This window comes from Electrophorus electricus, chromosome 16 (genome assembly GCF_041902795.1).
Source record: "Electrophorus electricus isolate QZ-2024a chromosome 16, ASM4190279v1, whole genome shotgun sequence".
Classification (NCBI taxonomy): Eukaryota; Metazoa; Chordata; class Actinopteri; order Gymnotiformes; family Gymnotidae; genus Electrophorus; species Electrophorus electricus.
In genome coordinates this window covers 19,413,728-19,439,051 of record NC_137512.1, presented here as the reverse complement: position 1 = coordinate 19,439,051, position 25,324 = coordinate 19,413,728, and the positions used below count along the sequence as shown (strand labels likewise).

The 25,324-nt window shown below is 53.5% G+C and overlaps 1 protein-coding gene across 2 annotated transcripts in view; it reads left to right on the top strand.

Moving 5' to 3' along the window:
• The window catches only part of slit3 (slit homolog 3 (Drosophila)), a 119,052-nt gene that overhangs the window by 41,525 nt on the left and 52,203 nt on the right, over nucleotides 1-25,324 (top strand). For both annotated transcript variants that reach the window (XM_035532273.2, XM_035532272.2), the window contains exon 5: nucleotides 21,886-21,957. In XM_035532273.2, coding sequence (XP_035388166.1) covers nucleotides 21,886-21,957 — 72 coding nt within the window. The remainder of the gene's footprint in view (nucleotides 1-21,885; nucleotides 21,958-25,324) is intronic.

The window sequence follows — 25,324 nt, the reverse complement described above, 5'->3', positions numbered from 1 at the left end:
GCTCGTCACGACCTCCCTGCTGTAAAAAGCCCAGCATCAGAGGTTGCAAAGAAGTTAAGTACATAAAGTGCGGAGGTGGGTCAGCGCAGTCCCGCTGTCGTAACTCACAAGCAGTTCTCTGCGCCTGCCTGTCTGCTCCATCAGGCTGGGGAAGCCGGTCGCCCAGGGTCGTTTTATCAGCCGCCTGCCGTTAGGCTAACGGCTCCGGCCGCGCCGCTCGGTTATGTGGGCCCCAGCCCTAAGAGGAGAAACGTATTCCTTTAATGGATTTGGATTAGACAGTTCGTGTCGCTTCCCGGCCCCCTGTACAACACACTCTGCTCGAGCGGAAGAGTGGTGCCAGACCCCAGCCAGGTGCTCCTCAGAGAGGGGGAGATGGCGGTCTGGCGTCTCGGTCTCCCTGATAAACGAGGGATTGAGGGGGGGCCCTAACCTAATCTCCCTACTACTGTCAAATTTATGAAGATCATTCGAGGAAAGCCAATCTAGGCAGGCTGCATGCTGCACGCCGTGCGGAGCCCGGGGCACGGGGCCAAGGTACATATTTCAGCACGGGCTGTTGTGCTGTGAGCTGGCCCATTCAGGCCTGCAGTCACGCTAGCTTCCTGAGCAACTTCTGTGATGGCTTCATTCAGGTAATACACTGTGGCCCAGTGAGCGAAAGACTGCACAGATCTTGCTAGCTCGGTCAAATCCCCGTGGGATCAGAAAGTGGATTTGGGCAGTTTGCTTCTTACTGACCCGTCCACACTTGGAGCTCTAAAAATATATCATTGGCTCCAATCTATCTTGACATCCTGTCAAGAAATCCTGTTTCTTTTTTTAAATATAAATGGTGTTTATTTGTGTTGTGTGTAGCAGGAGACTGAGAGGAAGGCTGTGTTTGGGAGCGTTGTATGTATTTTAGGTGTTAGTGATCCTCTAGCTGTGACCACTGTCCTAAGGTGCCATTGCCTTGTATTTATCAGAGGTGTTAGCCCCCGTGCAAACACACGCGCACACACACACACACACACACACACACACACACACACACACACACACACACACACACACACACACACACACACACATACACGCAGCCCTTTACTCCAGCATATTCAAATCAACTATCGAGATAAATTATTTCGCAGCATAAGCTATCTATCACATGACTGTCCCTCCGGACCCACGGGGGAAGACTCTCGGATGTTGGGGCTTGTTCGCAGGCCCAGCACTGGCCTTTCCTTACCTACACCAAATTTATCACATGGTGCTTTTGCAGGGTTTGAGGACGGTGATTAATTCTGTGCACCAGGTGGTCTAGCAATGGCTAAGGGTGGGGGATGTTTTCCCTGCGTAGCTGCTCCACAGTGTCTCTTTGAGGTATTCTGCAGTCAACAGGGGAGAGTTCGTAGGTTGAGCAAAGCCAGCACCCTGACCCAAGTGCCTTAATTGGCTTCCGGCAACTTGATTACCTGTCGCATCTTAATTAACCCGTCTGCTGGACCGAACAGACGTAATGGTTCACAGATGTTACGACAAGGACTGCTCTGACCCCGAAGACTGTCCTTTCTTTGAGCAGAGAACACACGTATGGAAGGAGGATTAATTATGCTAAGACGGCGCGTTGTCACCGTGACACCTATTGATGATCCGCAGAGTTACCCAGAGGCGGTGCGAGACGTTACTCATCTCAGTGCTGTAAAAAGACGTAACCATTCAGGCATGATCCCACCCCGCGGTTCTGGGCGCACTGGCAGGAGAAAGGACCCTCTGTGCCACCGACATGTCAGAAGTTGTTATAAGAGGCGTTAGCCGAGCTCGAGTCGGCCATGTTGATAATGTCACTGCAAACACGCCTGTCTGAAGTGCAGCCTCTGGTGTGAGCCTGAGGAAAAACAGAGCTCTCTTCTCTACGTTTCCCCTTGGTTGGGGATTTGAACGTGAGGAGAACGGACTGATGTGATGGGCTCAGAGCTGTCTTCGGCACCTTAGTCCAGCACGGGGACCCCTTACCCATCACAATGGACGGTGTCCTCTCCAGTACTTTATTGGGCTGGATGGCCTTCGCAATTCAAAGCTACAACATGCAACATACAATGGAGAGCAACCTAAAACATCTGCAATTGCACGTGGACTTCACATCATCCTAAGGCTACCAGTTATTATACGGTTAGGCGCTCCATTTCAGAATAGGGGAAACAGGGTCTCGCTTAACCGGGGCAGTTTCTAAAGCTCCTTAAGGGGCAGGAGCTTCTCAGTGGCCCGTAACAAGGGCAAATCTCTCATGCCACTAAACATGTTTTAGTCTAAACTTTGACCCAGCAGTCCTCAAGGGCCTGGACAATTATGGCACGCCCGTCTATACACCGTAGAATCAACTCTTAGGATGTCAGGGTATCCGCAGGGATATTTGTTTGACTGTCTTTATCCGTTTGGAGGTCCGTCTGTCTCTTGAGTTGAAGGGACAAGCTAGGCCTGTTATTATAGAGCTTCTCTCATATCAGGTTTGCAGATTTTCCACTCATTCAGCTTGTTCTTCGGTTGGGATTTTGTCCAGAACACCATAATGAAAGTTCCTTTGGCAGTGTCTGCCCCAGACTGAACTTACTGAACACTGAAGTCTGTAGCTTCCCAAAGTGAACTGCAAATATGCTGCCTTATTGTAATTGCTTATGTTTGGTTCTGATCTGACAGCAGCCAGCTTGGAAAGGAGTGAAAGATGGAGCCATATCAGAGCATGAAAACCAATTTACACATCCCGGCCTCGGGAAGCTACAGGTATAGGAGGTGTAAGTTAAACTAACAAAAGCCAGACAGGTCTCAGTCAAGGGCAACGGAGAACAACTCCGCTCCCAGCAAAACAGAGACATCCCACGCACTCAAAAGGAGCTTTTTGGCGGCGCGGCCTCTCTCGGCTTCTACCCTGCGCGTCCGTGACCGTAAACACACGGCCGCATTGTTTTCCGCGACAAAGGCGAAGACAGTCCATGTGGCGCCCTGTGCTGCTTCAAGGAAGAGGTGCCTCCATCTGATGATGACATTATCAGTGTGCTCCCCCCCATTGGGGTCTCGGGGAGAGGTGTCGGACAGGTCGAGATGAGAGGCTCCGGCGGGACAGGCGCGCTGATGGGAAACAGGCGGCTTCAAACAAACATCCCCGTCCTGCCTGTCAAGGCCGCCAGAGCTCCGGGACACGGGGCACACATCTGGCAAAGAGCGCGAGGAAGACTGAGGGCCGAACTGAGAGAAAAGTGCATTTATTCCACGTATATGGAATCGTTGCAAAATATAATGGATCTGGATGCCATTTGTTTACTCCAGAGCGGTCACCGTGCTCTGGTTAGCTCATTTCCATGAGCGCATTAAAAACATAACGGACAGTCCTGAAGCTAATCATTGCGCCAGTTCTAATGAGATTCCCAAGTGCTGAATTTTCTGTACTGCACCCTGCATTGTTTATGTATTGCTGCTTTCTTGCCAGAGAGTGAGTGGGCCTGCTAAGCCCCGTTCAGAAATGAGAGCAGCTTTAAAGATGCAGAATAGTGCTGAAATCTAATAGCACGGTGCTTAATTAAACAAACATGCTTACACAGTGCAGCCAAGGGCTTGTTGAATCTGCACTGCTAATGTCACGCACACCAGGCCCCCAAACCCACTGCCTCCCAAAGCATATTGGGGGGGGCTTTTTGGTTTGATAATTATTGAATGCATCTTTGCGGCATATTTGTGGTTCTTTCCTCGTCTTGTTTTTCTCTTTTTTCCTGTCCTTTTTCTCACTTCTCCTGCGGCTTTTAGGTATTCGCTGCGTTTTATGTTTTCAAACATGTGGTAGATCTGCTGGTCCGAATGAGCATGGACTTTTCCGAACTCCTGTAAAACATGCTGTACTTCTTTCCCCTTTCTCATTCTAAAACCTTTCCTGTCCCAGGCTCCCTTGGTCTGTGCCATCCTCAGAGGTTGGGTGTGTGTGTGTGTGTGTGTGTGTGTGTGTGTGTGTGTGTGTGTGTGTGTGTGTGTGTGTGTGTGTGTGTGTGTGTGTGCACATTCAGAGAATATCCCCTGTCCCTTTGTCGCACTGATTGAATCAGTTCGAAATTGACCAGTGACAGATGGAGAGCTGATATTAAACTGGGCAGAACCGCCCCTAATCCGGGACGCCTGTCGCTTTCTCTCTCCCCTCGGAGACCACGAAAGCATGTCGGCGGCAAATAAATCGGTCGGCTCAGCAGGCTAGCCAGCACCATTCCAGCCCCTCAGCGCCCAAATGCCGCCTGGCACGAGAAAAGCTGTCTGGACAAGTGGTCTGAATCAGAGCCGAACCAGTGCCCTGGATCGCAATTGCTGCAGGTGTGTGTCAGCCCAAGTTAGCAAGCCAGCCTCAGTAGGTGGTTCATAGCCCGAATGAATCGGTGCAAGGTTTCCTGTGGCAAGCAATCAACACTCTTTACGAAATTCACAGAACTGGTGCGTCGGCTAGGAGGGGTCACATGGCCGTGCTAAGAAGGGTCATGTGATTTTCGTTGTTTTAATGTAGCGCTTGAGTAAAGCCCATGCGCACGTCTTCGTCGGGTTTAAAGAACTGCTGCAAGCCCAGAAAGAGTCCAGAAAATGAGTCTGCTCTGCGCAGGCGTTAATCGTGTTTAATTAAAACCGTGAGCATTTTTTCAGTCCCTCCCTTTCTTTACCTCCTTATCATTGGAAGCGGGAGCTTTGGAAATTGCATGCCATCTGGATGAGACGAGACCCAGTCCCGCGCGCTCCCCAGCAGTGGGGGGTACGGAGGGCTTGGTCCAGAGCTGGGTCTGCACCCTGGAGCTGGCGCTGTCATCTTCTCCATGCTAAAAGCATCAGCATTCACCCAGAGCTCGGGCCCCGCAGTATTGGGGCCAGTGGCTCAGGATCTGAAGCGAGCTGCCCGCCTGGCTCCTGTCAGGGGTTGGGTTGCGGGTTGAAGGAACACCAGGAGCGCAAGTTAATTTGCAGAAACTCCGAACGCCGGAGCTTACGACAGACACATGATAGTGCATAATTGGAGTAATTGCAGGCAAAGCAAAGGACCGGGGGTTAGGAGTGGGGGTGGGGTGGGGTGGGGGGGTGTCTCTGTTATTCTGTGTCTTTGTAATGAAGCCGCTGAAGCGAATTTCCCACGTGTGTAAAACATACAGCTGCGTGAGAGAGAGCAGGCGTGCAGAGAGCAGAGAGTCAGTCGTAAGCGCGAGTTGTTTTGGCCGCTAACGAAGTGACCGTTCCATGTTCACCTTCCTTCAACACGGCACACACACCCTGCACACATGAAACGGGGTTGCAGGAGGCGGGCCCTTGGGTGTGGCCATCAAGCAGCCACGACTCCGCAGCGCCGTTCCCTCGGCGCAGATGGCACGGAGACCCGGGAGGACGCGGCCGAGCTTTGGCAAGCGGAGGAGCCGGCGGCATGGAGGCAGGTTGCGAGTGGGGCACGTTTGTTCCGAAGATCAGCCAAAAACGGTGACCAGAGAGGTCCTGGGTCTCGCAGCCCATTCTGACACTGCTGATAAACCATCGGTGGTGTTTTCAGTAGAGCTCCACGCCAGCGTCGCCGCCTAGAGGGCCTGCGTAGCCTACGAGATTCCCGCTTCTCCTGACCGGATCCGACTCTGTGTGGAAACACGGGGGGCAGGCCTCAGGGGAGTTCGGGGCACGGTCCGTAGATACGGTCGAACCCGGGGCGTTCCTGACGTTTCTGAGATGTTCCTTATCTCAGCCTTATGTCAGAATGGAAGAACTCTGACCTTCCCACCCCCTCTACCATCCCCATTCAGCCCAACCAGCCCGAGCCGTCCGTTGGCGTCGCTTTGGGAGCGTGCAGTCCCGCGCTCCCAGGATGGGAGTGGGAGACAGGTGGCCCCCTGGACTCACTGCAGTAGCGGGGGGTGGCCAACCGGATGGAGCTGGGCTTCAGTGGAGTTGAGTGGCTTTGCCGAGGCAGGTTAAGTGATGGTGTTTCAACACGAGTAGAAAAACGTAGGTCTCTCTCTCTCCTTCTTTGGCATCATGTATCTCTTTCTCTCTGTTACTTCCTCTGCCTCTCGTGCACACACTGCAGGTGTGTACCGTTCGTTTAACGGCCCCGTGCACACCCTGCGGCGTTGGGTTCTGACCTCGCGCGCAGGTCACCAGGGGAAAAAAGACACTGGCTCTCCTCTGGAGCCTCGCGGCCGCCTCCCACACCGTCCACCGGAGGAGGAAAATCCCCGTCCGTCAGCCCGGCCGGCCACACACACAGCCCCGGCACCAAGGTGCCCCGCCGGGCTGCGCCACCCAGCTGCTGGAAAGAGGCGCGTTCCCACGCCAGGTTGCAGCCTGCAGCTAGGCAGAACAGACAGGACATTAACACCCCGCCATCAGGCCCCATGGAGATCACACGGTGGGGCACCGATTTATTTATTCCGAATTTCCAGTAAAAACATCTCGGTGCTGTTTGGATTGGCACATCCGGCTCCTGCGTCTCTGTCCGGGACAGATTACTCATCACTTGGCGAGAGAGATGGGGACCTGCAGCCCTGCATGTGGTCAGGGAGATGGGCTGACTGATGTGGCAACAAGCCCGGATGTGGAGCTCGGCAGGCGGTACCAACAGGACAATGTCTCCAGGTTTAGAACGAAGCAAACGTTTGTGCGTCGGGGCGCGGCCCCCCGCCCACCCATGCTCTCTCCCCTCACGTGTTTCTCTTTACTCGTTCTGCTCCATAAAATAATCAGCCCACTGTCACAGCCTGTAATTTGGCTAATGCGTGGCTTAAGGGCAGAGGTGACCCTCCATCCAATCAGAGAGGTGAGCCCGGGCACTGGGTTAAATCAGTTAAGGTTCCCTGGCGGTCTCCAGAGGTACGCGTCGCGCGCTGTATACATAGCAGACATTGTGGTGCGAGTGCTCAGGTGTTTACACACACTCAGACACACGTCACAGGCCATGTGGGCCAGAAACGTGCACACACACGCGTGCTCGTGCAAGCGTCGGACAGAAGGCACCTCACAACACAAATCATCTTGATCGCTGGAGACCCACCGACGCTAATCGTGCTTCTAATGGGACCTGGGCCAAGGGGCTCCGTTTACCAATGGCCCAGAAAACCCGTGAGAACGGGCCAAGTGTTAGTCTGGCACGGTCTCTCATTATATATGATGGGGTGGAGTAAAAAAAAAAAAAAAACGAATAGGGAGAGAGAGAGTGAGAGCGAAAGAGAGAGACAGAGAGACATGAAAGAGGCACGACAACGTGCGACAACGTCCCTGTTAGCATGTAGCCATTTTAATCACATTTTGTCATGCTTCATTTCCCCCTGAACATAAAATCCCCCACCCTCTGCAAAATGTATAAAAACAGGTTGATAATTGGCGGGATGGTGAACACCAGCCAGCTCTAATCTGGCGCTGACTTCGCCCTCCCGTAGTCATTTTCATCCACCGTGTCACGCGCTGCCTCGTTAGTAGACTCTGCAGTAGAGCATATTGCCAAAACAATGCGGCATGTCATCGCAACCAGTAAAGGAACCAGCAATGAGCTTTAAGAGAAACATAAAAGCTTTATCGCAACTTGATTTACAGTCGGAGCGGTTCTGATGCGTTGCACTACGACAGTACGTCCCAGGGCTAGAATGAGCCACGCGATCTGGTGCCTTTGATTGATTGGTTGCCTGGATCACAAAGAAACAAATTAGCTTTAACGGTACTGAGGTCGAAGTTTACGCTGTTGCACAATAAAGCAAGCAGGCTCAGGCTGCGAGATGTACTTATGGCTCAGCCAATCGCCTGGCCAAAAAAACGCAAGTCACTCCCCAGAGAACAGGAAAACATCAGGGGATAAGGTACACCGAAATCAGTCATTTTAAAACGGCTGTCCTATGATGTCATGTTTTAATGAATTAGTTTCAAAATACTGTAGGAAACCAGTTTTATCTCGGCCCCTCTATACTGTATAAACACTCCCAAGAACAACAAGCAGCCCTTTTATGGAGTTATTGAACACAGACAAGTGGGACGATTCTCCAATCTCGGTGTATTGACCTGCTTCCAAGGCAGACCCACGCTGGCAGCCGAGGTGGTGCATTAGTGAAAATGACCGAAATTGGCTGACTGATGCTCTCCTGCCAAGAGAGAAGGTCTTTTGGAGGAGATTGACTCTTTGGTGAGGAATTAGGAGAGGTAATCCTCGGGTTTGGCTTAATCAGCAGTCTCTGTGGCACCACTGGGAGCATGGCCAAGTCATGACTTCCCCCATGGCCTGCGCGGCGCAGACCTGTGTGAGTGATGCCTGGGAACGGGTTTCTGTCGGTCCACACGGTCCTGGATGAAGAACGCCGTATTCCTAATGGAGCCTAGGGTCCTGATGTTGTGCCATTAAATCCTGAGGTGTGATGCAGGAGGTGAGTTCCGCTGAATCTGCCTGTCAGGCCGCCGCTAGGCGCCAATAGTCTCGTACTGCACAAAAGAGAGATGCTCTCACACATGTGCTTTCCAGACTGTCCACACAGCGATTTCAGGGAAGATAATGTTTACTGCTCAAACAGCTTCACTCAACCTACCCCCTGACCTCCTGTCCTTGTGTACACACACACACACACACACACACACACAGACGGGTTCTAATTGAAAACAATGAAATGATCACAAATCCTAAATGCTGAGTGGGTGCAGAACCTCTGCTGCTCCACGTGAGGATAGCCAAGGAGCGAAAGGGAGGCGAAACGCGCAGCACGCATACGGCGGAGCCAGAGGTCGCGTCTGTCCGGTGGGCCCAGGTTGGGATAACGGGTGCCTCGCGTGGGTGGTTAAAATCGTCCCGAACGAGCCGGTCGGCGCCACGGCTTCACACCGGGCTCTTGCGTGTGGGGAAAGACGCCAGGAGATGCGATTAAAACGCCTCTCCAGGGGAGAGGAGCTTCCACAGGAACCGACTCTTTCGACTCTGCGATGGAGCCGGACGCGGATGGCACGGGGCGGGCCGTCGGCCCCTGGGGTCGCTGACGGTGCAGATACCTTGGCAGATGCCTAGCGCCGTCAGGAACTCATGCTCCAGAAAGGGCCTCACCCCTCCGGAGGGCTCCCAGACCAGCACCGCTTCTCACATCTTGTAGCGATCTGCCGGTTCGCCAAACCACAGTGAGGTGGCCCCTCACCGCCAGTTATCATGTACACGCTTGTACATCACCCTGAGATGAAAGCGCTGGTGGGGGTCGGAGGTTCGTGACCCCAAAGTGTTACCACTTGAACGCAACCTCCTATTGTTCCTTCGAGAACTTTTATTCCACGGCGATTAGTAGCACATGGATGGGGGCCTGTGTTAACCGAGCACCACGCACAGACTTCGCTGCACCAGCCACAGTGGCGCACAGCCGAGCAAGCCAACGCGTCGCTCCCTGTGCTTATCTCATAGATTTCCTAGACAGCTTGTGTGTAATTGCCTAGAAATATGCCCGGCTGAGCAGGAGAAAGCAAGAGGCATTCTGGGAATTATAGTTCTTTGGAATGTTATGATTGTCATAACTCTTAACGCTAACAATCTCTGTTTGTGCAGTCTGGGGTATTACTGTCACTGAAACGAGCCTCCCAGCTAGACTGTCGCTGGGCCTCTTCAGTGCACAGCCTGTTCCTCCTGTCCTGCATGATTCGTTATCATTTCAAAGGGGCTTGAAAGACGATGCTCCGGATACGGCAACGCAACGGTCCGGTGTTAAACGTATTCGGAAGGTCCCGGTTATGTCCGGTTCAAACCGTTTTAAACGGCAGCACACCGACCCTGACTTCTCTCTACACACTCACGCACAGGTCGGCCCTAGCGGCAGGAGGGCGGAACGAAAGCGCTCTCCTGCAACAGCTGCCCGATTACGATTTCCATATCAGAGCCTTAGGCGCTCAACGGTTACGTAAAAACATAAATAAACGTATTTATGCTCGTGCATTAAATATGAAGCTAAGAAGAGAGACGGAGGGAAAACGGTGGGATCTATAAACGTGATCTAAAAACTCGCCGATGGTTTGTTCTGTTATTTATACGCATCAGCTGCTTCACATTTCCTACGCTGAACGGCCAAACGCATGACGGTTTGAAACTCAAACCAGACTGCCGGCACGGGGTGGAGTTTTAGGGGAAGTACACAAAGTGAAGGATCTCGCAGTTGTGATGTCTGTTTCGGATCTGCCACACTTAACTTGCAGGAAAGTGTTGTTAACAAATTCTGTGGTGTGAAGGGACTACAAAGGAAAGGACCAACCAGACAGCTAATGTCTTGACTAATCTAAACTTCCTGATCCAATCTCCGAAAGCGAAATTCCTAAGCTGGAATCGGAAACCCCGACGTGCCGGTAATTGGCTGCTCTTTACACCCTGTGAGGCCTGCGTGCTGCACTGTCTAAGGTTCACACAGTCAGAAGTGCTTAATGTTCTAAACAAGCGCAGTCCGAGCCTCGAGACGTCGCCGCGTTACACGTGGTTGCTCGGTTTCGATCACGGTTTGCCAACGAAGCGGCTGCACGCTTTAAAAGGTTCACTCAGGACTGCCACATGGTCCCGATGTCCTCTCAGTGTTCACGTAGACAGGTCGCAAGCACATCGCTCAGGTGCGTTCACTGTTGCAGTGACAGCCTCTGCTTAGTTTCGGGAGTCTTCGTGGAGTGCATGGAGGCCGGAATTTGTAAGCGCGCCCCCGGCCATTGGCTGTGACACGTCAGGTGCTTCTTCTCCTGGTTGGGCAATGATAGCCGTACAGAGGAAGTGATCTGCCCTTGTAAACACCGCGGTGAGCTCCTCTTGGCTACTAAAGCTGCGGTTGGCGAAGCAGCAGGAGTGGAAGTGAGAAAACCCCTGGTTTTTTTTCTCCCCTCGTAGCAAGGCGGCTCTCTCGCCGGCTCTCTCACCGGAAACGCAGCCCCGGTTTCCGGAGTACCACTGAGGGGATTCTCTCAGTTTTAATCTCCTCTCCGGTTAATCTCCACATGCGTTCATGACTGAAGCGAGCTCTTCGGCTCGTGTGTGCATGAGCGCAACGTGTGCGAAGGACCGGAACGAGACCTGGCTCAGCCAAAATCAAAATTAAACGAGGCAGTTTAATGACTTTGTTAGTAAAACTCTGCGCAGCCATCTGGCAAAGGTCAGGGAGCCCTGGAGGCGCTACAGAAGAGGCCAGTCAGAGCGCCCCGAGGGAAGCCGGCTAGGAACCAAGATACAAGAAAACCTTCAGAGACCTGAACTTACATTTATAAGCACTGTTTGAGAGATTTTGGTCTTGAATGTAGTGAGTGGAGGTTAAACTTGGATAAAGGAATTGCATAAGACTAAATATGAAGAATTGGTTCCTTAGAGGGGAGAAAATGTGTATTTAGGACAATGTATATTAAGTACAACTGGCATTTCCATTAATATATAATTGGAACTAAGGAATTGTTACACAATAATAAAATATAGTGGCAGTCTTAGAAATAGAATTTTACCTGCTGATGTGGTGGCATTCCTTTTTTTAGCATGGCAACCAGCAGCAAATCTACTGACCACAGAAAATTATATTCTGCATATCTTTAAATAATTGTTAGTAATATAAACAGTGTTGCTTATTGAACTTTCGTGTGTTGGACTGAATCTGAATATGCACAGAGCGAGTTTTCCCTAAGTTTAATCGGTCCACCATGCAGCAGGGCTGTCTTCGAGTGTGCGGTAGCGAGCGGGAGACCAAGGGGTGAGGGGACAGCTGGCACAGCTCCGGGGACCCGGCAGTCGGAGCAGCCGGCGAGCACTTTGGCTGGGAGACGAGCTCCGACCTCCCCGGAGCAGCGGGCGGTTGCTGTGGCAATCACAGATCACCTTGACCTCTGGCTCTGGCCCACGAGGGCGCCGAGGCAGAGCGGAGGTGAGCTCCATCTGCCGCAGTGCCAGAGCGCCTTCCGGGCGAGAAGGCTGTCCTCCGTGGGCCACAACGGAGCCGCTGCCCACGAGTACGTCGGCACGCTGCGTCCCAGCAGAGGAACACACATGGTCTCTGCATGCTTTCATTATTTATGTATGTATAGCAACAGTTCCTCCACCTTTCTGGTTGTTTATACGTGTAAATGACCCCTCTGGCCTGGGCTCGTTTTTCAGGGACCTCGGCAGCAAAAAAGTGAGTCCCCGGGTGGCGCAATCACCGGCTCCCCCGCCCCAAAGCTATGGTTACCTCAACTCCCGTGTTTGTCAACCGGGAGAAACCGTATATAAGCCCTTGCTCATGCCTCGGAGCGGGGACACACGCGGATGGGGCCGGTGGGCTCTCAGGAAGGCGGAAACCTGGCCCGAGGGCCCGCAGCTGCCGCTGATTTATGAGTGCACGCGGAAAAGCACTTGGCTCGGCCGTCCCACGGCTGAACCCAGTTCAGGCCCTTTGGACAAGGTGTTAACTAGACTAGACAAGCCGTCGAGCTGCGCGCCGACGCTACCGCTGGCCTCCTTCTAGAACGGCATAGGCGGTTCCAGAGATTTCTGCCGCTGTAGACCCGTCGGGACAGGTCACGGGCAACATTGCTTTATTTACATGTTTAGATATGTATTTGTCTGCGAAGCGGAGATGAAGTGTTACAATCGACTTGCCGACCTGCTCCGCTAAACCCCAACCCCTGCTGAACGTTCCCCCGGGGGCCTCATTTTTTTTTTTTTTTGTAAGCTCTCTGGAGTGGATGCCGATGTTTATTTAAATACGGCCTCATCAGCAGGCCCTGATAAATCTGCCTGACCCTGCGATGCCATAATCAGCGGGATCGCGTCCCCAGCAGAAACCCCCGCCCAGAGCGTTCCGGCTCGGCTCAGCGCGCAGGCTAAGCGTTCCTCGCACACGGACCAAACCGCGAAATCGGAGCCCAGAACGCAGGCCTGGAGAGTAACAGAATACGTGGTAGGAAACCGCCTCGCGATCGTTTTTATAATACAAAAACAATAATACATTAGGGTTATAAAAATAGACAAAAATCATGATACAGATAGAGCGTGTTTGGAAAAATAAGACGATTGCTTCTAAGATTACACGAAGATGTTTGAAAGGGGAAAATTACACAAGACTTTCGAGCAATGCGACTCTCTTCAGCAGAAGAGAAAATGTAAACAAAAGAAAATTGAAAATAGCAGCGCGCCCCACTGACGCTGGCCCTGACCTCTGACGGAATAGCTTTAATCTGCTGGAAACGCAACCCGTGCTTCTCTCGCTTCATTGAAACACGGCCTTTTTAAACAGGAGGCGATCCAAACGAACTGATTGGAATCGGGACGCGTTGGATTGGGTAGGTGTACGTTTCCGATTGCCATTTTAGGCAAGTTGCTGCCAGCCGGCCTGCTGGAGGGAGAGAGGAGCAGTCCGTGGGCTCCGGGCAGCCGCCGTTCTGGTGGAAAGGGAGGAGCAGACCGCCAGGCAGGTGGACAGAAGTCCATGGCAGGCCTCCAAGGCAAGGAGCAGAGCCTGGGAAAGGGGGCGGGAGCCCTGCCGGAGCCTGCCCCACGGTCCCCTGGCAGTAAGTGAAGTAGATAGGATCAGCAGTCCTGACAGGAAGTGGCAGGGAGTGACGGGCAGGATAATGCCGCGAGACTAGAAGCGGAGGGCGATTCGATTTCCTCGCCTCGTGCGACAACGGAGACCGGGGGGGGCTACGTTTAGAGACAGCGGGCCAGCAGTGTGTGTGTGTGTGTGTTGGCAGTGTGCTGGCACTGTGCCGCGAGCACACCGCTTGCCTGTGGCTCTTCACACCTCCAGCTCCTCAGAAGGAAGGGTTGCCCGGGTGACGCTGCTCCTGATGTTATGAGGGGTGTCAGAGGGAAGGGCAGCGAGGTTGGGCCGTGGTGAGCAGGACTGCTGGGGAAAATTGAGTTTCCACACTAATCTCAGGAAGCAGTTTACACAACACGGCCTGGCAACCGCGGTAGTGCGCGGTGGCACCCATAATGGAAACAATCCAGAGGATGGCCATTTCTGTCGCACATCACCTCCTCTGCGTGCGCGCGCGCGTGTGCGTACATAGACGAACGCGCCGTGACAGAAATGAGTCAGCCACGCACGTCGCAGATCTCAATCCAATATGATATTGCGTGATAGTAATCTTCCCCGCCCTGTGACTCCTTTGTCGTCGGCCGCTGATGGAGGCAGATATTTTAATTCTGGACTTTGTGGAAGCAAGCAGGGAGACGGTCTTCATTCTCCCCCACCGATATCTTATTTCCTGCGGCCTGATCGTGGGCAGACAGCAGCAGCTTTGTCTGTGGGTAAATTGGTGAGGAAATGAGAGGGGATGGATCCCCCCGCCCCCCCCCGCATCCCTGCACGCACGCACGCACGCTGCTATCCTGTTATACCATCCGGCAGTCAGACAGAAACGATGAGGAGAGAGAGAGGACGCAGGCACTCTGGAAGTCGAGATTCAAAACCCGGAGGCAGTACGGAGGAAAGGCTTTGCCTGGTGTTTCATGGTGTTTCAGCGTCTGAGCCTGACGGTCATCGCCATTATGAGGTCGCGCATGAGCCGCAGCGAGGTCGAGACGTGGCCATCGCACCAAAGACTCCCTGTTTAAACTCACGAAACAATGATATCCCAGAACTTGATACAGAACAGGCTTGTGGGTAAGGCCATAAGCGAACCGCACTGAAAGAGTGTTTTCATAAGAGTCCCGAGTCCGTCAGGAAAGCTGGCTTGTAGAGACGTGTTGTCTGAAGGAAAAATTAACGAGCAACAGAATATAAAGTGACGATAACAACAGAAAGCGTTTGCGTCCTGAACTCGATTTCAAGCTTTCCGGAACGTTCGTGCGCACCGCTGAGAGATTTTGCCTTCTGATGTTCCCGTGTGTGCTGTGGTCTGCTGCATGCGTTCTGCTGCCCACCCCTCCGCCGGGGTCCGGACAGCCCATCCCTCTGCCAGCGTCCGGAGAGCAGTCCCCAGTCCCAGCATACACCAGCAGTCCCAGTAGCTGCCGCTCCGGCAGCACTGGGCCGACCATGCCAGCCCCCGCAGAGAGAGGAACTTATCGATCGGCCTGCGGAACCGCCGAGAGAAGCCAGGGGGTGCCATCTTGTGGTCGGAGCGGCACCTGCAATTTGTACGCGTCTCTCATTTGCACGCTCTCCGCCTCTCAGGTTGTTCTATCCGTTCCAGCGGCTCTGACCTGGTGCCTTGTTAGAAACCAGACGCGGAGCTAAAAAAAAAAACCTCTCTACACATAAAAGGGAAAAGAATTCATTCATTTTCTGCTTGGCCTTAGAGGGAAGGGAGCAGACGACCCTGCTTGTTCGATATGACACAAATGGCCGACGATGCGACCAAACCGAACGCGCGAACTGAACAGAAGAGAAGCAGGCCGGAAAAGTTTCCAGTAATGGTGCATGCCTTTTCCTTCGCACTGGGGGCCGAGGTAATACTCGCGAAATGGAAAAATGCGTGTTTGTCTTTCTCTGTTACACACCCGCGTTTGGGTGGCCATTGCCGGGAAAGGAGGGGCGCAGATTTCCAGCATAAAAGGACTGTGGGGCTGATTGTGTCCCCCTGGGGTCTCTCGGCAGGTCCTTTCCTTTCTCTGGATGTAATTACAGTTTTCTCTGGTTGGGTCACCCGTTAATTGCTGGGCCGTGTTGACCTTCATACACTTGCGTGTTGAGGAATTACAGAGACAGAAAAGCCCCTTTGGCCACGGAGACGCGCGTTTGCTCGGCGGCACGGTGGCCGGGGGACCGTGGACACTTTCAGTGGGAGGAATGCCGTCTCCGTCCTGCGCCCGGGGGTTGGCAGGGCAGCTGGGATGACAGGGGGTGCAGAACGGGCAAACGGAGCAGAGCAGGGCGGGAGGGGGCTCGCGGGGGGGGCTCGCAGGGGGGTGCTCGCGGGGGGGTGCTGCCCCTTCCAGGCAGGGTTGGTTTTGGTCCTCATTCGATTAGCCTGACGTTCACCATTTACAGAGTCTAACAGGATTACTCTCATTATAAAGAGATTAGGCTTATTTGCCAAACAGGCAGCAAGCAAGCCACCCCCCACACCCCACACCCCCCCCGTCTGTCCCACTTCTGCTCTTTAACGGGCCGCGCCTTCCCCGGACATCGGGCGAAGACTGCGGATGCCGTCCGCTCGTCTCTTCGCTTGTTGCGGTAGCCCCGCCCACAGCCGTCCGGCTGGAGACCGGGCAGCCGCGGACAGGACGCGGTCAGTCGAGATACACAAACAGAACGTCACTGGTGATGGCGGTGGCGTGTTGTCTCTGAGCGGCCACGCCATCGGGTCCCCCCCACCCACTCCCTGCGCCGTCCTCTCAGGGACAGGGCTTCCCTCGGACTCGCCGCCTCGCGGCCGAGAGTGAAGCTCGCACCCGTGCTGGATATAGTTACACCACTTAACGCCGCACAGTCAGAGAGGTGAGCCGTCACCGTTAATCGAGAAGGGCAGCTCATCCGTCTCTCAAGCCCTCTGAGAGATCTCGAAAACACACAAACACCCACGCACACTTGAACGCACGCAACGCGTAAGAGCCACACAACCGCGCACAAGCTCTCTCCGCATCCACCATCTGCACCTGCACGACCAGCCGCTAAGTTAATTGGACAGCATGGCTCCTGGTCTCCGTGGCAACGGTGACCTGCCGCAGGATGAATTGAAGCTCTGCAGATCCACTTCCCACCAGCCCCCTATATCCCCCCCCCCAAGCCAATCTCTTAATCTCTGAGTATTATTTATGGCTGCTGAGGGGCCCAGATGTGAGGCGCGGGGGCGGGGGTGTGGGTGGAGAGGAGTCGTCTGCCCCAGGCTTCCGGACTGCGCCTTTTAAAAGCAGCTCCATCCTATTGTCTGACGAGCGGCTTCTGCTCTGCACCCGCGCCCATTTTCACAGGGCTTTGCGTAAAGACTGATACAGGGTATTACGCTCCATCCCTCGGCCCCCCAACCCCCACCCGCGGGCCCCCGTCTCGCCAGGAGCCTCTCACATCTCCAAACCACTCCGCCGTATCACATCAGACCGAGCGACAGATCTGCCGTCTGCGCGGGGCCCTGTCATCCTTTACAGCTGACGTTTTATTGCCAGTATAAATGTTCCTAAAAGCCCGATCCGTCGCTCGGGCCCCGGACGGGTCGGGGGAGCGGTGGAGCGGGGGGGGCGCACAAGGAGGAGGATTAAACCAAATGACACAAGTGGAATACAAGTGAATTAAGCAATAACAAATCCCTCTCCGCGGCCGAGCTCCTCAGCGCCGCAGCGTTTCTCTCCGCCTCCAGCCCATCGAAATTGGTTCGACATTTTTCGGGCACCGAGCCAAAAAGGCTTTTATAACTATAAAGGGTATAGATCAGGATAAATTACGTTACGCCATCCAATTTCATTAAAGTATCGACAAAACATAATAGATACTTTCAGTGGGGGGAGGGGGGTGTTTTCATTTATGATTTCCATACAGGGTCGCTTTCCTGGGCCGGGCGGAGGAATGCCGTGGCGTGGGGAGATAGCTTTACGCACCCATGGGAGCATTTGAGCCCATTTGCGATGATTTAGAAGCCACCTTTCTGGGTGGTGTTTTTTTTTTTTTTCTTTCCTGGCCCTGCGCTACCAGCAGGGGAAGACAAGCGGCGTAACGAAGCGTATTACTGTCCCCGTTTAGCCTGCGTCAGCTCTTGGGATAATCAATACTGGAATATATTAATTCATAAAGCACTAAGTTAATTAAATCAAGGAGTCTTTGGGCTGGATGTAAAACACTAAGCAAGGGCAGAAAGTTAAATGGCTGGAGCGAAAGACAAAGGCAACCAAGCTTTGATCTGATCTGGACATAGGAGCAGTTAGCGCGTGCGTGCGCGTGCGTGTGTGCGGAGTACTCTCTCCCTTTCCTCCTTCCTCCTCTCCGTACTTCCTTATGTTCCTTGGCTTCCTGCACTCGTAGATCTCAGCTGTTTTCATCGCGCCGCTCTCCTAGTATGGCTTCTATCTCCCCGTACACCCTGGCGTGCCACATGTCGGAGCGCTGGGATTTAACAAGCCGGCGAGCGCTGAGCCGCCGTTCCTGTCGGGGCAGGACGGTCTCCGGGGGCGGGGAGGAGGGGAGGACAGGGGTCCGCGCGCAGCGGCGGCGGGCGGCCCCTCGCCAGATCCCTGCCGCCTCCCGGAACAGAATGGTTGTGTCTGCGTCTTTTCTGTTTCAGAGAGGCGCTCCAGCAGAGCGATCGCAACTGGAATTAATGGGAGAGAGGGAGACTGTCTCCATGGGCTGCTGTCTTACCGGGGGGGGGGGGGGGGGGCTTGGCGAGGAGGGGGGCTTCCTCCTTACAGAGGAAGCGACGTTCGTCGTCTGCCTTGCCGCTATTTCTTTTGCAGTCCAGCGAAACTGTGCCTCCAGTTTAATTAAGAGCTACTGTCATCCTGAAAGCCAATTACACTTTAGTCTTTCTGGGCCAGGAATCCATAGTGTTTTAATTTGCCTCAATTTTTAAAAGTGGCCATAAACCAAGATGAAGACAGCCGCTAACTGCGGGCGAGTCCTAGCCTACCCCCACCCCCTCGCCCCCCCTGCTGCCCCCCGCCGCCACACGGGCTGTAAAAGCAGGCAGGGAAGGGGTCACTATTGTGATGCTTTCTGTGTGTCTTTATTGAATGAGTGGTGAATGAATTGCAGCTCCGGCGAGGAGTGTCCTGCCAATATAATGGCAGAAAAGGGAATTTAAAGAAAGAGAAAGCCTGTGAGAGAGAGAGAGAGAGAGAGAGAGAGAGAGAGAGAGAGAGTAAACAGCTCATCCAGTGTAGCACTAGCAGCTGGAATGGGAATGCAGAGAGATTGCATCGGGGAGAGTCACCCATTGAAGACGTCTTCGGTTTCATAAAGCAGAATGCTTATAAAGACCTTGGGGGGTCCTCTTCCCCTTCTGGTTCTGGCTGTGTCTTTAATGAAAGAAATCAGAAATGTGCATCTCATAAGTGCTGCTCGCCTGTGTGTGGAGATGGAGTGTGTGTGCGTGTGTGTGTGTGTAAGTCTATGCTGTTTAACCCTGCCATCTCTGGTGCCCGATTCCCCGCAACGCACTGCCCAAAACCCGGAGCCCCCTCCATCCCTGCCGTATTCTCGTGCCATTTCGCCTTCGAGCCCCCGCACTCCCGAAACCCGTGCACCAGACGCCCACCCTGCTGGACGGCACCACGCATATGGCCCCTCGCACACGCACACGCACGCACTCACGCCTGGACGTGCACGCACACGCTCTGTTCTCGCCTGCGCCAGCACTGGTTAGATGTAATACGAAGGCAACGGGTTTGGCCCCGCTCATGAATGCCTGCTTTAAATTAATAACGTAATGTAATATCCCTGACAGGAATGGCCGTAGGCTTCGGGTCACCTCTCACCTGCCTCTCTGTGGCTGGAGGCCCAGGAACGGGTTCAACTTTAGATGTCTGATGTGTGATGTGGTGTAGACGTTGGTGTAGGGAGGGTAGCGGGTGCGTGTGGACGTGGAACGGGAGTGTGCAGGTTTGAGATGTGCAAGTAGCTGTAGCAGGCAGAGGTGGGGCTGTGTGTGTATAGATGTAGTGAAGGGGTGAGGTGTGATGTGGGAGTTGCAGTGCATCAGTTTTACCAAGTGCAAAGTGTGGGAGAAAGCAGTCAGAGGGAAGACCTGAGCCCACTGCCGGGGCGACGGGGGGACACACGGCCCTCGTCCTTGCTTGGCTTCCATGCTCACACCATTGCCTTTATGGACCCTCGCTCCATTTCCTGCGGAGGGAGAGAGCATGCGGAGAAAGGTGATCGGAAAACGCCTGCTGGAAAACGATTTATTTCCGGTGTCGATGAGAAAGATGAAGGATGATATTTGGGAAGTGTGATAAACTTGACCAATGCACATCCTAAACTCGGGTGTACCTGTGCATCTCTGTGTGTGTAGGTGTGGGTGTGTGTGTGTGTTGGGATGGGGTTGTGGGCATGCCTTGTTTTGTGCACTCGAGGACGGATTCTCCTTGTGCCCACGTGCCGTTATCTGTGTGTGTTGTGCTTTTATCAGTAATATGTTTTGATGCTGCCAGGTTGTCTGGACATGGAAGCCTTTAATGGAATCAATAGGAGATTTATGACAGCTGTCCTGGGAGTCTGGAGGAGGAGGGGGGGGGGGAGGAGGAGGAGGAGGAAAATAAAATTAATGAAATTTGCAAGCAGGTTGTCTGAGGTGGGAGACCGATGCGCTTCGCCTGTACACGTGTGAGATTTGTGTAAGAGACTTAATAGGGTCCTCCTTTATGTAAAGTGCACAGAAGCTGACCTCTACTGCACTGAGAGATCAAGCATACACACACGACTGGGGTGTGTGTGTGTGTGTGTGTGTGTGTGTGTGTGTGTGTGTGTGTGTGTGGAGGGACTAGCATGGCTGGTGTCGGTGCAGTTGTTCTCTGTGTAAGTAAATAATACGTTCATAAAAAATTCCGTGAGCTATATAACACGTCTGTGTTGGGTCTTTGAACGATGAGCAAAGAAGACGAATACTGTGTGCGTCACTATTTTTCTGGGAATATAAATGCTCTCATAAAGCTTCATTATCTCTTTATAGCCTCAGCTTCGAGTTTCAAGTCGTTATTCATTAAGCGTCACCTAATCCGGTTTATCGCCGTGGTGTGTTCAGCCCTTACCGTCGAGTTCATCTTCGGAGAGTTGAGTCGCTCGCCGCAGCAGAGGGGGATGTTTTCTCATAACCGCGCTTACGTGGCTGGGGCAATTTGCTTTGTGTGTGTGTGTGTGTGTGTGTGTGTGTGTGTGTGTGTGTGTGTGTGTGTGTGTGTGTGTGTGTGTGTCAGAGTAATGGGAGAGAAATCCAACAGAGTAAACAAAACAATAAAACATTTATTAACGATGCAAGTGCATCGAAACACCAGAAGCCTCCCGTGCAGAATCAAAAAGGTAGCGGAGACCCAAGCCTCGTCCTCGGCGCGCGTTCCCTTCTGTCCGCCGCACGTTCTCGCCATCACGGAGGCCGCGGGGATGCGCGTTCGCTCTTACCGACGACTGTTTGCGGTGGGTGGACCGTAACACGCTCCCTTATTGCAGCTCACAAAAGAGCTATTACGATTTTTGAACTAATACGACTTGATTGGCTCCTAAAAAAAAAGTGCATATCCCGTGCGTAAAGGGGGTGGGCGCGAGGAAGGGCAAGAACGATAAATGCTGTTTGCATAACGCTCATAAGAGGGAATAACTGGTAGTGCTGTAGCTGATGCATCATTGCAGTCCACGCGGGGATCCTGGCAGAATTCCTCCCAGAGTTTGGACCCATGCCTGATTGTTTATCAGTGAGATTGGTTGTAGCAAGGTCACGTGGGTTAACCGGAGCGCTGGTCTGTCCGTGTCGCGTGTTGCAGGCATGACTGTGGGGCAGACACTCCGATTAGCCGGCCAGATATTCCGTATCTCGTTTGTTTCCTCTCTGGCCAGTAATCGTATTCTGGTTTTCAAATTGTATTTGCCGGTATGAGCCTACAAACAAACAAGCTTAATAATGTTAAGCAAAACCATTGTGACATGTCAAAAAACATTTGGCTCATAAGTGAGCATGTCTTGGATACATTTTTTTCTTTTTTCCTTATTTTCCCATCTTACTCTGACCGAATGTGATTTCATTGTCTTCCAGAATAATGGAAGAGTTGTGGACCTTTGTGCAAAAACGCTTCAGAGATGTTTCACATACACTCATACGTGCACGCACGCACAACCATACAACCATGCATATATATATATATAGTGACATTTATGGTCTGCTGAACATTCTGGTTTTGGACTTCAAAGCAGAGTCATATCACTCAAGAAAGACTGGGGCACCTCAGTGCCCGTCTGGTGTATGATGCTCCTCGGGAACGTGAAGTGCCTTCAGACATTCTCCTAACGTTTCACCCCTTCCCCTCCTTCCTGTCTCCAGGGACCTGAGTGAAAACCAGATTCAGTCCGTCCCTCGTAAGGCTTTCCGGGGAATCACCACCGTCAAAAACCTGTAAGTGCCACGTTCCACACACGCACACCTGTCCGACGCTCGCGCGCTGCCGGCCTGAGAGTGAGATTTAAAGACTCGCTCGAACGTATCCGAAAAAGTTGCACAGTCCTTTCCGCGCCGGGTGGGAGGCATCGCGCTGGCTAAGCAGTAGAACCAGGGTCCGCGATGTCCGTGGTCCAGGTCCTCTTTTGTGTAAAACTCGATGAGTTTTGCAGTCATGAGAATAAGTTAATCCCTGTGCCCCAGTATGACAGATATATACAGGATATTGCTATGAATAATGCTTCCCAGGCCCTTGCAATTAGCCTAATGTACTTTGACAAGTTTATGCTCTCAGTAATAGATTGAGAAGCCCTCCTTACCATTCTGGTCTTGGCTCAATTAGCAGATGACCATAAATGGATACCGAGCGCCCACAGATTTAGGTGCGAGTCCGTAGGTGACAGGCAGAAGTTACAGGAGCCAGCGTCCCTGCCCTCGCCTGTAACACCGTCGTGTTCTCCATCTCCAGTCCGGCTTGCCACCGACTGTGTGTGTAGTCTGCTGTCAGCAGCAGCATGCGGGACTGCAACCCTCCCACATGTGACGGGCATTGTTCTGGAAGCTTCCGTGACCTGCCTGACAAAGGTCATGTTCCAGAGACAGGTCAGGGGTCGGGACGGTCGCGCCGGGTGCTGGCAGCCCGGGAGCAGCGTTCTGGCACGGGACTTTCCCAACCGCTCCGGCTTTGGCCCGGAATAAGAGGCCAGCAGTGTGCAGTTATTGACAGTCGGAACTGAGAACAATCTGACTGGTCTCATATTAGAAGACTAGAAGAAAAAATTCTCTCCTCTCTGAGATCCATGTGGGTACCAGGATCGTTTTCATTAGCTGATGGTCAGCTTGTGTAAGGTAATTGCATTTGTGTGCGTGTGTGTGTGTGTGTGTATGCGTGTGTGTGTGTGTGTTTGTGTGTGTGCGTGCATGTATGTGCATGTGTGCGTGTGTGTGTGCGTGTGTGAGTGTGTGTGTGTGTGTGCGCATGCGCACATGCGTGTATGTGCACGTGCGCACGCGCAAGTGTGTGTGTGTGTGCCTGTGGTCAGATTCAGTTAACCGGCTGTCACTCTCCACTCTGACCCCACTGACCCTCGTCAACTGACTCTCTGCTTCCAGGCAAGTCCTTACTCATCTGCATGTGTCAAAAGGTCTGAACACACACACACACACACACACACACACACACACACACACACACACACGGGTCCGAACGGGTCAAAAGGTCTGAACACTGACACACACGCGCGCGTGCGAACGCGCAGGTTTGGCTTCGGCTGCTCTCTAAATGCCGCGCTCATTCCACGCTGTCACACGCACGCACGCACATATCCATTCCTCAAAAATGCCAGCTTCTCCCGCATTTTTCCCTCAGACAGTTATGTGCAGTTCCCTCCCAGTCAATCCTCCGCGGAAGCGCGGCGTGCCAGGGGAGATCATCTTTCACTGGACGCCGTGCGCCGACATGTTCGGACGGCCGGGGTGAAAGGATGGCTCCGAAACTAAGGTAGACTGGAGGGGAGAGGGGGGGATCAGTGGATAGTCAGGCGCCGGAGAGAGGAGGAGAGAGGAGCAGAGAGGGGGAGAGAGGAGCAGAGAGGAGGAGAGGAGCAGAGAGGAGCAGAGAGGGGGAGAGAGTGGGAGAGAGGAGCAGAGAGGGGGAGAGAGCGGGAGAGAGGAGCAGAGAGGGGGAGAGAGCGGGAGAGAGGAGCAGAGAGGGGGAGAGAGCGGGAGAGAGGAGCAGAGAGGAGGAGAGAGCGGGAGAGAGGAGCAGAGAGGAACAGAGAGGGGGAGAGAGCGGGAGAGAGGAGCAGAGAGGAGCAGAGAGGAGCAGAGAGCGGGAGAGAGGAGCAGAGAGGAGGAGAGAGGCATATCTCGGTTACAGCTGCTCCCCTCGTCCCCCTGCCAGGATGCTCGGCACACAGCAAGGTGACTCCTGATTTAATCGCTGGAATAGTCATGCCTTTGGTTTTTAAACGGAGACCAGAGGGGGACAAACCCATGCAGGCAGGCACTGGACCAGAGGAGCATTGATTTTCTCATATGTTTCTGTCTTAATGTTCTAGAGTATGGTGGTTGTTGAGAGTGACTGTGAAGGCAAACTTGGTTCTCTCTCTCTTTATCTCTCTCTCTCTCTCTCTCAACCTTCCTCACACACCGTTAAGCCGATTTTGCTTGAGTCAGCATCCTAGCTCCACTCTTCACTCACTGGCCGTGGGGCTAACGCAGCTATCAGCTTGCCCTTTTCAGCTAACGGGCTTTCACCCCAGGCGCGGTCCCCGTTCGTGGTTACGGCGCTTAGCCGCTCTCTCCGGTCGCGTGTTCTGCGTCGTGCACTCTGTTCCCTCTCCGGTCGCTTGGCCCAGTGAGGGCGGGTTGATCTTTGTGAGTGCCAGGTCACTGGGGCGTGCCCACGCTGCGGCGGAGCCCTGGGCGTATTGGGGAATATGCGCGCACACACACCCCCCCACACACACACACATGTTTCTTTGTCACGTTTTGGGAGGTTCTTATCAGGATGCTCATAAAAGTAGAACAGCTCTCATCCCATGTTTGCCTGCCTGAAGTGCTGTGCTGGCAGTGTGCGTGTGTGTGTGTGTGTGTGTGTGTGTGTGTGTGCATGCGTGCGTGCTTCAAGACCGGCTGCGTCTGCTCATCATTGCACACGCTCTCCGCTGGTCCGTGTCCACTGGTGCCCCCTCGCTCTGGCCTCTGGGAGCTGAGCGCAGCCTGGCCCAGGAAGCCCCGAGGCTGCAGCAGGGACTCCCCCCAAGCCCCCCAAGCACGTTCCACCGGCACACATCCGCTTCCCCCCCACGCTACCCTGACGCATTACTGCAGATTCACAGCATCGCTGGTTCACAACACAGGGTCTCCCTGGTGTACCGGGATAGCGCTCATACCCAGCGCCCGACCCGCCTGCGTTCACAGCTAGCCGGGCCTTTTTCACTGACCGTGACGCTCCCCGCGTAAGCCGGGAGCCGCCGCAGTACTGCTGCTTAACATCAAGCTCTCTCTGCTGGGGGCTTGCTGGGGGCTAGAGCCTGGGACTCAACCCCAACCCCAACCCCACTCCGCCCCCACCGCCTGGGCCCCCTCGCCTGGTCTCCTGACCCTCTCCAGATGGAACACACTGGCAGTGTGGGAGCATCAAACTGCCAATACGGCTCACGCCTGCAGTGATTAAAGGCCAATGTAATTAGAGTGAAGGAAATTAAATTTGGGACTTCTATTCTCTCTTTGACACACACACACACACACACACGCACTTCCGAGGATATCATACAGTACACATATGAACACAGGAGGCAGTCAGCCACACATGAACAGA